Source organism: Protopterus annectens, chromosome 14.part0, assembly GCF_019279795.1.
Source record: "Protopterus annectens isolate FY-2018-M chromosome 14.part0, PAN1.0, whole genome shotgun sequence".
In the NCBI taxonomy this organism is placed as follows: domain Eukaryota; kingdom Metazoa; phylum Chordata; order Ceratodontiformes; family Protopteridae; genus Protopterus; species Protopterus annectens.
This window is the reverse complement of record NC_056748.1, coordinates 293,431,232-293,444,998: the sequence shown is the minus strand read 5'-3', so window position 1 is coordinate 293,444,998 and position 13,767 is coordinate 293,431,232. Positions and strand designations below refer to the sequence as shown.

At 39.5% G+C, this 13,767-nt stretch overlaps 1 protein-coding gene across 1 annotated transcript in view; it reads right to left on the bottom strand.

Moving 5' to 3' along the window:
• The window catches only part of CPXM2 (carboxypeptidase X, M14 family member 2), a 1,728,300-nt gene that overhangs the window by 850,046 nt on the left and 864,487 nt on the right, over nt 1-13,767 (bottom strand). Inside the window, exon 4 of the mRNA XM_044056018.1 lies at nt 1,535-1,674. Within this exon, the coding sequence (XP_043911953.1) occupies nt 1,535-1,674 (140 nt within the window). The remainder of the gene's footprint in view (nt 1-1,534; nt 1,675-13,767) is intronic.

The window sequence follows — 13,767 nt, the reverse complement described above, 5'->3', positions numbered from 1 at the left end:
TACGTGTTTATATGAGCCATAATCACAAATTTAGAATGTCAATCATTATGTCAAGACTTAATTGACATGCAGGTATATTGCAGTACATTTAATTTAGTTGTATTGATATATGCAGTTGTTCAAAACCTTGCAGGTAGCTGTTTGAAGCAGTGTATGATAAGGGCTTTGCTCCATTCACTTTTACATTTAACGGATAGTGTGTGTGTCTGATTTCTATGAGATTGGTAGATAGTGTGGTGAGAGAATTTGCCTTCTTCCTCAGTGTTGTGTTATCATGGAGTTGGTATATTTAAAGGTGTGGGGGTGAAAATGTGCATATGGGGAATTGCCTCCTGCAGAAGCATTTTTTAATTTTTTTTTTTATAGATGGATTCATCCAATAGCTTTTTGTTTGATGGGTTAAGATTCAGTTTACAGAAATTTCAAATGAGAGCAGATTGAAAAATGCAACATATATATATGTGTGTGTGTGTGTGTGTGTGTGTGTGTGTGTGTGTTTGTGTGTGTGTGTTTGTGTGTGTGTGTGTGTGTGTGTGTGTGTGTGTGTGTGTGTGTGTGTGTGTGTGTGCATACGCCTGTGTGTATGTGTTTATCTTGCTACTTTCCTTCCAGCTTGTATGCAACTTATGAGCTACTCTCTGCTGTCAACTAGAGATATGAGACGTATGACACATCCATCCCTCTTCATTTTGTCCGAATTGCACTTTGCACCCAGATCAGTACGTAGTCCCATGATTTCATGTTGTTTTATCTTATGAGTTTCCATATCCCACTATGGCCACAAACTTTATTGGTAGGCTTACCTTCCAATAGACTGAGTTCATGAATGGAAAGCACATTAGAAATTTGCATACACCCATACACTTTCATCAGGCTCCTGTGTATCAGCTAACACTGATTAAAGAGCAACCACTAAATTTCTTTGGCTTTAACTTAAGACCTCTGCCATAGTGACACAGCTTAAATTGTCCCTCAGAAATTAGAAGATGACCATTGACTGCTGCACTCAGTTCACACGCAATGATCCTTCAGCATCTTATGTCATTCCACTAACCATGAATGTGACACAATAACATATCCATCCATTTTATGAGTAACTGAATAATCTGTGCCTATCACTTTTTCGTTTTGCAGACAATGATCTATCTTTTGAAGTATGGCCAGTTCTGAGGAGTACATCAGTGTGTGCGTGTCTTTCAGCTTTTCCCGGTTAGGGGTCGCCACAGCGGAACTCCGGTCCGCTAATGATTGGCAGTAGATTGTTATGTGCCGAGTTGCCAGCTCTGATGCACAACCTTCGACGAAGGTACGCCCATTCATGCATGTCTCCACACAGAAGACGCTTTAGCTGAGAATTGAACAGGACAATGTCCTACTGTGAGGCGACAACGCTACCACAGCACCACCACCGCAGTCATTTTTACAAAATGTAGAACATCACATTTGGAGTTCACCAAAGAGGATCATCCCCTTTACAGATGAAACACACTAAATATGAAGTGCTGAAAGTTGACAGATTTAGATTAATACTCACAACCAGAGAGAGTTTCTTCCTTGTGTAATAATGCCAGTGAACTTGGTGAGTCGTCGGGCATCAACTTCAAACCATTGAAAGGGATCATTTCTTCCTGCACACCAAGCCCCATCATAAAAGTCATCTTCATATATGCCAGCCTTATGAGAAAAGAGATGGAGAGAATCTGTAAAATTTATTAAAAAACATGTTTGCAACATTTATCTATAAATATTGAAAAATAAGTTTAACTATGTGGTTTGTGAACTCCATTTCTGCTGTATTTCATTGTTTTACATCAGTCTTTAACCTGAAGTATGATTTTCAGAAAAAAAAATAAGAACTAGCACTGTTTATAAATCAGAGCTTTACTTAGTCAAAAAGAATGCAAACAGCAAAACTAAAGTACCCCTTAGATGTATCACAGTATGACCCAACTTAAAAAAATGAAATAGATGGCAGTTTTGCAAGATGAAATTATTAAAATATTCTAGTCTGTTGTCCTTCCACTGAGTAACTCTAGTATTGTAGTCTAAGCACTGACTGAAAAATGCATTCTACTGTAATGCAAGTATTTTCTCAAAATCACAAGACTATTTAAAATCAACAACAGCAGTTAGCTTTTCACAGAACTCAAATTCCTCAAAAAGCTTCCAATCCCAGACAAATCACCCAACCGCAGAACATATGTAGAAATGCTTTCTACTCAGAAATGTAACAAAGAAAAGCCATCAGAAGGTATAAGGTTCTGGAACATTGTCAGCTGCATCACAGGAAGGATACAACAAAATGATGCACTCAAAAAAAAACGTAAATAAAACTACTACTATAGAACTTGAGGACCTCTTCATCCAGAGGACTTTTGTAATGAAATCTACAACCTTCCTGCCACTTGTCCAATCTACTCTGCCACAACCAACCATTATCATGATTTCCTTCTACATTTCACAGCTTTTGCTTCATAAAAATCACTTTCAAAGAGATCAATAAAGCAATAGAGCAATCCGCCACAGATGCCCCCAGGCAGTGATGAAATTTTAACCTGGTCCCTAATTTACCATAGGCAGGGCATCATTCCCCTACTCCTTCATCTTTAAAATCTGCATGCTGTAAAAAACAAATTGAAAAAAATAACCTTATGAGTGAAAAAAAGTGATTATAAACTCTTACCCCAAATTGCAAACCCATATAGTACCAAGGATATTACACCCATCTCTGTCCTTCCCATTCTAAAAAAAATCAGGAAAGCTAATATTTGCAAAACTCAATACATGTATACAAAATACAACATCCTTTCACCTCACCAGCAAAGATTCTGGTCAGGCTGTATTACCATAAATGCTCTCTACACACAGATGACATACTATGTAACTTGGACAAAGACAATCTCAGAGTTATTGACTTCATAGTCCTCACCATAGCATTCAGCCTGATACAGCAAACTCTACTGCTTAATGCCACAAAAAGAAGTGGAATAAGGCTCTGGCCACCTTCTCTGATTCAATGATTTCTTCTACAGAAAAGTCTTCAGATAAACTAGTCCTCTCCTACTCCTTACTGTCTATAGTGGTACTTCAAGGGTTTCGTTTACAGTATTTTATTTTTCACTGTTTATTAACAACCTCTGAAATCAACTGCCAGAAAAAAGAACATTGTCACATACACAGATAACCTGATTATCTAGAGATCAACCCCCTGTAGCATCAACATCAGAAAAAAGTTGAGAAGAACCTCAACCTATTATCAAAGTGGATGACTAAATGTATCATTAAACACACACAAAACTAAATCCAATTTTCCCGAAAACCCAGGCAGAAATATCCATTCACTGAGCTCTTCCATGATCAATTCTGAATAGCCACCCCCTAGTGACAAGAGTCTTCAACCTAGCATTATGGACAGCTGGACTACCCTTGTTTCTCCTGCCAGCCTTGTTGACTTGTGTCTCTTGAGGACGTGTAGCAGTTGCCTCATGTCCGTACACAGGCGACCCTATATTAATAACACACTCTAGTGCAGAGTGCGAGAGATGTATTTACACCAAGAATCTAGAATCTATGCTCTTTCTCACCCAAAACAGCAACATGGAGAAGTTTGCAAACTCATCCATCACTGCATATGCTCATAGTACCACTATTTATACACATACTACTACTCACACACATAGCACACATCAAACATGTAAATCAACATACGTGGAGGTTCTTTTGATAAACTTACCAAAACACAAGACTACTAGAACTAACACAGTCCCCAAAACACCCATGACACACGGCAACACCAGTATCTCACCCACTAAGCCAATAAGATGTAACACTCAAAAAAACTAATTTTCTTGCCATTGGAGACTCAGTAGTGAGACACATGGATGTCCCACTCACCAAGCTGGACAAGGAGAAAGTCATGGTCAGCTGCCTGTCCGGTGTCAGGATTCAACACTCAGGTCTCTCAGCAACAAGTACCATTATGATTCAGTCATAGTTCATGTTGATGTTAATGATTTGAGATGTACCTCACTGGACTCTATGAAGAGAGACATGGTTGAGCTCTCTGAGTATGTCCCAAGCAGGTGTGTCCCTAGCCTTTAGCAGCATACTATCCTCACCTAGAATGATGATACAGTATAAACAAAAAATGATTGATTTCAATAATTGGCTCAGTTTTTGGTGTCATTCAAAGGTAATCCATTTCCTGTCAGACTGGGGAGCCATGGTTGACAAACCTCGCTGCTTTGCCAGAGAAAGTTTGTACCTGACACCTCTAGGCTTTCAGCTGCTGGCAAAGGCTCTTGCCTCATCCATAGTGCCTTTTTTAGGCAAGGTCCCAAAAACAACATCAAATGTGTAATTAACCAATGAGTCACTTCTATCAATAGAAGATGTAGATGTCTGTGCAGTCACAGAAACCTGGCTCAAGGCCTCAAACAGTACCCTAGCCTTGCAAGGCTACAATGCCTTCCACACCTTTTAATCGCAAAATGAATGTGTGAAAACCAAAGGAGGCTTCAATCTATATTAGAGATAAATTCACTTCCCATCTAGTTAGACTGGACAATTCCATGGAGTTATCCAGGTCCAGGTTATGGTGGGCAAGACACTCATTCAAGTCATAGCCAGGTATAGATCCCCTTCCATGGGTTATGACACCCATAAATCCTACTTGACCAAACTGGAGGCAATCCAAATTTTACCAAACATACTGGTTATGGGGGATTTCAATTATCCCACCATCAGCTGGGAAACCTACGCTAGCTCTAACTCACTAGGGCAAAAGTTCCTTGACTTTGTTAATTCAAATGCCCTGGAACAAATTGTCCATACCCCAACAAGGGGAACAAACATTCTGCATCTGGTCCTCACTGATATGTCAAGCAGATGCACTGTCACACCCTCATTAGTTAAAATTGACCACAAATCAGTTACCTTCGAGCTGACACTAACACCAGAACTCACAAAGGATGAAATCAGATTAAAAAACTTCAAGGTAAACTAGGCCCCCCTAGGTGAAGGTATAAATGAACTCCAAGCCCTACCCCAAGCTGGAACTGGTAACTATGCCGAAGCTTACACTAAGGCCCTGTACAGTCACTTGCATAAGTTTATAAAATCAGCTGTACCAGAAAGATTCAAAGCCACAGGTAAAAACAAGCTGCTATGGTGGACATCCAGCATCAACAAACAACAAACTTTTCAATAAATACAAAAATTTGCTGTCTAAGAAAATAAAGGCAAGGCCCCAAGTTTGGAAAAGCACACTCCTCAGCCTCAACAGGCAAACAATTCAACTTGTCAAATCATCCAAGGGCTCCTTTGAGAGGATTTCTCAAACAGGTACAGACAAGAATAACCATAATGCCTTTTACAGCTATGTATGTAACCTAAAGGGTAGAACCAAAGCATGTGCAGAACTAGTGGCCAACGTTATTCCACACACTGACCCCACAGAGATAGCAAACCTACTAATGGATAGATTTGGAGCAATTTTCACTCCCTTATCCCCTCCTAACTTACAAGAAACCTTCCCCAAACGTCTCCCCCACCCTACATATCTAAAGAGCAGGTCTTCAAAGCCTTGTCCAAAGCAAAAAATCACAGCCTGTATGGGACAAAATGACATCTCAGGCTGTCTTCTAAACAGGCTAAAACATGAGTTAGCATCACCACTAAGTATGCTTTTCAGTCATAGACTAACCACAGGCTTTGTCCTGCAGAATGGGGAACAGCAATAGTAATTCCCATCACAAATGTGGCATAGCAACAGACCCAGGGAATTACAGACCCATAAGCCTGACCAGCCTCATCTGTAATGGCCGTGGAATGTATCATTATGGACCTCATAAATAAAGACATAGGTGACCTCCAAACCCTGGATCCTACCCAATTCAGCTTTGTGAAGCGCAGATCTTGCCTGTCAAATCTGATGGATTTCTTTGAAAATGTGCCCAAGGCAACTGATGAGAGCATATCTGTGCACACAGCATACCTCAACTTGGCAAAGGCTCTCAACAGAATCTCACATTCAGGCATTACTGATAAACCTAGCAAACTGAATCTAAACCCCTTCATTGTAAGATGGGTTGCCAAATGGCTCACATACAGACACACACTATCAAAGCAGGTGGCTCCACATCAACCAGCAGACCTGTTTCCAGTGGGGTGCCACAGGGGTCGATGCTGGGCCCCCTACTGTTTGGTATACACATCTTAGAAGTTCAGGTCAAAACTAAAGGGTTGTGGCTGGCCAAGTTTGCAGATGACTGCAAACTAGGTGCAATCATTGAATCCCCAAATTATATCAGTATACTCCAGGAGGGTCTCACTCAGACCAGCAACTGGTGTATTAGTCATGGTCTCAAACTGAATGCAAGGAAATTTATCATCATTCCCTTCGGCACAATGTCCCATCACACTATCAAATCCACAACAATAAGCTAAGTCTCCATGAAGTGGTAAGGGACCTGGGATCACAAGTTGACTGTGACCTTAACCTTGACCGCAATGTCTCTGCTGTAGTAAGGAATGCTTTCTGTGTAGCACACTTGATTAGTAAAGGCATCACCTTGAGAGCAAAAGAAATTATAACCCTCCTGTACTCGTCACTTATGCAGCCTATACTTTAGTATGATGCCCCGTTTAGCATGTACTGTACTAAGCACCTGCAGCAATTAGAGAGACCTCAGAGGTTTCTAAGAAAGAAGATCAAGGGGCTCCAGCATGTGCCTTACACAGACTGACTAAAGTCCCTGACACTATACTCCGTATCATACAGACTTCTTAGGAGAGACTTATGCCTGGCCTACAGAGCAATCAAAGACACAAACCTAATGAACTTGCTGCATATCCATAAATCAAACAGGACTAGGGCTACCCATTCCAGGGGCCTAAATATGTTCTGCAGCATAAATAGGACATGCTGGAGGAACAGATTTTTCTCTCAGCAACTTCCATGTCTTTGGAACATGCTACCAACTCATGTGAAGCAGAGCACCTCTATGACACTGTTCAAGGGGAACCTGGATGAGTGGATGGGGCACCATCAATTCTTACCAGGGATAGAGCCAACAACCCTCCTGGACATGGGCAGTCATCACTAAATTCAATCCTGGATATTGATTAGCATTTCTATGGTATTACATTGCAATGAAATGGCTAGGCATAAAATGACCTCCGGGTTGATAGCCTAGTAATCTCCTATGATTGTATGATATTTGGAATATGACCAAAACTCCTTGCAGTTCCACACAACCTGAGTATTACATGAAATCACAAAGAATCCATCGACACCACAACACATTTTATATACTTTGCCATTTGCCAAGATCAGTCCCTTAGCCTTCACTTTTACATTAACATTTCAAAATTAATAGTCTCATTTTCTGGGCTAACATATCAATACACTTAATCTTTGTAGAAGGGAGAATAGCCATTAGTAAAGCAGTCTTACTCACTCAACTTCAGTATTAACTCCGTATCCTTTCCAAAACATCTAAGAAAAACAATGCATTCTTCAAACAACTTCAAATCAAAATTGCAGATTCAGCACACTGCCCCCACAAGAAAAACTGACTGCTCTGCCATAGCAAAAACAAAGTGGCCACCAATAAACAAAATATGCATTCTACTCCAAGCATCCATATTCTGCCAACTAATACAAGACAGCTTCAATTTTCTTGCTTGTTTACTAACAACTAGAACTTCATCCTGCAGCCTTAAATATCAGTCCTCCTTCTGTCTAACCACCCTAATAAACAAATCGTACAACATAGACAGCAGCATCTCTATAATGGCAACACGTACATAGCAAATATTTCTTTCAGGCATAAGATTCATTACCTCCTTATGAAAATCAAACATCATCTCAAACATTTCTTATTTACTGAAGAATCCTTTAAATACTTTTCACTCCAAGGTGTCACTTAAACCTTCCTGACATCTTTGACTGTATGCGGTATTCACCAGATCACTTACAACATATTTTTTTTATTTTCATTTACTTCCCATTAAATCCAATTCTCCTCTGTATCATTTCATACCAACCATCTTAAACTATCACTCCTACTCCCTTTAATCCCCCAATGCCCCTTTTGCCCCTACATATTCTATCTGCAGTTATAAATACTTATCTTTTCCCTCTTCTATTTCCCCAATTCATATTTAACTTTCTTTCCTACCTTTTGCAGAAACTCTATACATTTTGATGAAAATACATTTGAAATTCTAACATTTTTTTCTGCCATCTAAGACTTATAATTTTGTATAAGCCTCATTCACACGATTTTCTAATTTTCTTGCATTTTTGCTCCAAATATTTCTTTGTTCTGTTTATTGTCACTATCTATAATCTTTGAAGAAGACGTATAAGGTACATTAGTATATTACAATCGATCAAAGTCCCTTGTTATGTTAAAAAATCTTTAGGATTTATGGCATCTGTGTGATTATAGCTCGGTGGAGAGTATCCTTTTTCTACAAAGCAGATGCAATTGCATGTGTCTTCCATATGTACTTAGCAAGTTGTCATAGTTGTGCAGTGGCATTATTCCAGCTGGCATGGACAGTTTTACCGAAGGATTTTCCAATTCTAGCATGACTAAAAGGTGGATGGACTACAGTTATGATGTTGTTATCTTGGAATATATGAGGGAGAGGAAGGGAGTTTTTGAAGTTTACTTGTTAGGAATGAGGAGAAATCATTGTTTCAGATGTATTAAGTACAGGTGAATTGTTTAGAGCTTTAGAAGTAAGGGTGAATACAACAAACATTGGGTAACTAAATCATTAGCAAAGCATATGAACTTAGAGACCATTATTCTAAACAAAATGATAGCATGCTGGAAGAATGCTGACCTTATAAATGTAACTGCATACTTATTTAATTATTTGAAGAATGACAAACACCATGGTAAGGAAATTGACTATGCTAAAGTCCCTGGAGCCAAGGCTAACTTTTCATATTTTCAGACTGGAACATTTGGAAAAAAACTTTCCTGGACTGTATTTATTTCTGCATTATATAGCTTTTTGGCATGACGATCCAACCTTTGCTCACTGGGGCAATGGATGCTATCCATTCCTTGTTATTACTTTATAAGATGCTAAAAAATTTTGCCAAAAATAAACATACCATGACAGTTTTCAGAACTGTGGTGGGATATGAATAGAGAACAGAATTCAGCTGCTTAATAATATTTATACTGTTTATCCAGAAAAAAAATCATCTAAATTTGACATAAGGCATGTAATGCGTGTGCAAGGATAAAACATGTTTCCAGTTAGCCTCTACATTTTGTAATATCTCCAACAGGATAAATGGTAGTTTGGAGGATTTATATAGGTCTATACATGATATAGTATGATGTGATAGAGAATTTCTCTTTTGTATATGAGATAATGGCTGCAGTAGATAATGTTAATAGTTTTGTGTATGTAAGGGAATGTCAAACTGTTTTAATGTTAATTTCTCTGCATATTCAGGTTAATGTGTATTTTTTCTTTGTGTGTGTGTGTGTGTGTGTGTGTGTGTGTGTGTGTGTGTGTGGTGTGTTTGCATGTGAGAGTATATGTGCACATTGATTCATGTGGTGTGTTTTTAGTCTCTAGCTGTGTCTGTTAGGCATATTTTCTGCTAGTGCAGTGTTTCACTGTGATTTGATAATGTTTTTCTTTCTTTAAAGTTTAGCTCCTTCAAGTCTATGAGGTCTTGGTGTTGGTATATATAAGTTCAAGGGATGTAGTAGGGTTTGCCCCACTGATTAAAATACTTTGGTCGGTGTTACGTGTAGTGTGCTCTTTTTATTTTCCATTATCTTTTCTTTTTTTTTCAGTCAGACCATGTTATTTGTTCTTCTTTCTCAATGTTGTGTATTTTTTTAGGTATTTTTTCAGTAGTGTGAGGTTCGGTAGTATATGTTGTTGAGGTATAATTGTATAATCTGGATAGCATATTATTCAGTTCTGAAATGGGATTATTATTTTTTTTTTTTTGCTGTCCTTCTGCCATCCATCAGCTTTTCTCTGTAGTCACCTGTTTGGCCTACTAGTTCCCTGGACCCACAAAGGGAGATGGCTAGTTTAAAAGAGGAGACATCATCATTCTACAAACTGATGGATTTTAAGCCCTTATCTCCCATGCCATTTCCAGTTTTGTTTTAGGATTTGGATTTTGACATGATATCTACATTTGCTCACATCCATGGTGATGTGTAGATGTGGTAGCACATTGGCTCTCTTGTGGTCCTGCCCCGTTGGGTTTGACATGCACTCTGCTATGCTTTCTGATAAAAAATAGCAACACAGCAGCTACAAACCTCTCCAGCATGCAACCCTCCTCACATATTAGGGTGTAGTCCCTCTGTTCCCCTACTTGACTATTCAAGTGCCAGGACCACTAATTGAACCCTGGTTCCCTCAGAATTAGTCAATATTAAAATGTTATTTTGTATTCTGGGCTAACAAAATGGAACTGGTCAGTATTAGCCTAACTCACTGTATGCATAGCCAAAGAGTAGCAGAAACCTGATGTGCATAAAATGCAAACCAGAATCATACTGAAACTGAATTTACAATAAAGATGGCCTCACTATCATAGTCTTTGGATTATCAATGAAAAAATAAATCTGTATGTATTAAATTCTTTAGTTTTATCTGTAGGATGCACCACAAATAAGGAATCCTTCAATAGCAGAGCAGAAAAAAATGAAATTTTATATTATTGGGGTATTAAATTAGTTTATCCATAAACTTATGTGATATGATAAGGTCACTGAATTAAAGTATATATCAGAACTTGAATAATATTAGGGACAGATAGAGGTACTCAAACTATATATAGACTTCATAGATTATGAGGATATTTTTACCCATATTTTTATCATTCTATATAATTTGACTCCAGCCAGTGGGAAACTGGCTTAAAATAGCTACAAAACTACACATAAAGGGAAAAAGACTGGGAAATCAAGTCTTTGCATTCTTGACCATATAAAATAACCCTGGGAATTCATTAAAGGTTCTGGCATGTGCATATAGCTCATGCAAGAAAGACCCTTCAAGCACAATGTGCCCATTTATGATTCAGGAGTATGCTAACCTTGATGAAATGAGACCTCACAATCAGCTTGAATTCCATACATCTGAATCACAGGAATTATTGTAATGTGCAGATCATAACTGATCTGCACATTATTATAGTGCACTGACATTACACACTTAGGCTCTGGTGGTCTAGTGTATTTTCCCACCTTCGAATAACCATTGGGATGTAAGTGTTGTTATGGCACTTCCAAGAGTCAGCCCTGGTGGTGTAGTAGTTGCCCCTACCTCCCAATCACTGTACTAACATTGGTGCCATTACAACACTTAAGAGTGTAGGCCCTGGTATCTGGTGGCTTACCCACATCCCTGATGGCCCTGTCATGCTGTACATGCTGTATGTGCCTTAGGGTACTTTAAGAAGTATTACTTGATGCCTGCTGTATCTCTACTGCCCTAAATCCCTGCAGTAATGTTGGTACCATCAAGGCAAGTCCCTTGTGGTCTTCTGATCCGCCCCACTCCCAGATCCCAGTACTGCACTTGGTGCCATTTCAGCACTTAATATTTTGTCCTGTATTCCCCATCCCCATCATACTGTCGTGTGCCTTACATTACAGCACTTATGTGCTGCATTTCCCATCCCCATCATGCTGTAGTGTGCCTTACATTACAGCACTTAATACTGTGTCCTGCATTCTCCATCCCTGTCATACTGTTGTGTGCCTTACATTACATCACTTAATATTGTGTCCTGCATTCCCCATCCCTGTCATGCTGTTGTGTGCCTTACATTACAGCACTTAATACTGTGTCCTGCATTCCCCATCCCTGTCATACTGTTGTGTGCCTTACATTACAGCACTTAATACTGTGTCCTGCATTCCCCATCCCTGTCATACTGTTGTGTGCCTTACATTACAGCACTTAATATTGTGTCCTGCATTCCCCATCCCTGTCATGCTGTTGTGTGCCTGATATTACAGCACTTAATACTGTGTCCTGCATTCCCCATCCCTGTCATGCAGTTGTGTACCTTACATTACAGCACTTAATACTGTGTCCTGCATTCCCCATCCCTGTCATACTGTTGTGTGCCTGATATTACACCACTTAATACTGTGTCCTGCATTCCCCATCCTTGTCATGCTGTTGTGTGCCTGATATTACACCACTTAATACTGTGTCCTGCATTCCCCATCCTTGTCATGCTGAGGTGTTCCTGATATTTCACCACTTAATATTGTGTCCTGCAGTCCCCATCCTTGTCATGCTGTTGTGTGCCTGATATTACACCACTTAATACTGTGTCCTGCATTCCCCATCCCTGTCATGCTGTTGTGTGCCTGATATTACACCACTTAATACTGTGTCCTGCATTCCCCATCCTTGTCATGCTGTTGTGTGCCTGATATTACACCACTTAATACTGTGTCCTGCATTCCCCATCCCTGTCATGCTGTTGTGTGCCTTACATTACAGCACTTAATACTGTGTCCTGCATTCCCCATCCTTGTCATGCTGTTGTGTGCCTGATATTACAGCACTTAATACTGTGTCCTGCATTCCCCATCCACGTCATGCTGTTGTGTGCCTTAGGGCACTCTTTCCTGGTATTTAGTATATTCCATCACCCCCCCCCAGTAATATTGGTGCTGGTGTGGCACTATACTGTGTATTTCTCCCCATAGCCCCCTATCCCCATAGCAACAGTGCTGCCAGTATGGCACTTTTTCACCTTCTCCCTGGTGTACAGTGGTGCCTCCATCTCCCAGTCCTCTTTTTGATTTTGGTGGTGTTATGGCACTTTTGTAGTAAACCCTGGTGTTAAGTGATTCCCCCGCCATGTTCACTGTTGAATACGACCTTTTGGTCATTTTTCACTACCACAATGCGGTGGTGATGGTAAACATTTTCTGAATTCACTTGAGCATGTAGATAACTTCCTGGGGTGGTTCTGGGGGAGAATGCACAGTAATTAGCATATTCCTCTCCCCTTGGCCACAGGCCCAGCTGTTAATGCTGTTGCATGTCTTTGCGTTGGAGGACCATGCAGCACTGTATAAGGGTGCTTCATGAATATATATACAATGTGCCACAACATGTACACAAATGTGTACATGTCACAGTAAGTTTATGAATCCAGCCAAATATGTTGCTGCTCTTTATTTGTGGATATGCCAGCTGAGTCTCTCTTTTTTTCAGTATCTTCATACAAGACAATTTCCCTGCACGTGACCGACATTTATTAAAGCAGAACCTAACTCTCCATTTCTCCAGTATTGGTTTTTACCAGCTGTGTTTGTTATTGGCTTTATTATATTGCAAGATTGTAGTTACTGTGTGTAGTCTTTTGTAATAGCTCTTTTCCTGTGGTAGTATTTAAGTTTAGGGGTATGGTAGTACAGTAGGGCTTGTCCTTGCAAAAAAAAAAAAAAAAACGAGTTACATTTTCTGCAGTTTAGTATTTTTTGGAGGCAGGTTTCAGTCATTTATGATCAAGTACTTTACCTTCAGCAGTTTAGATCACAATAATATACTGTGGCAGCTATGCACCAAAGAGCCTATTGATATGGTTACATTGAATATATAATTTTTGGTAATACATTTATGATGACAGTTAATACATTGTTGCAGTGGAATGTATAAATGCTATCAGTAGCTGTCTGAAAGATGACTTATTAATTTTAATGACTAAGTAATGACATTGGCAGACTAGTTACT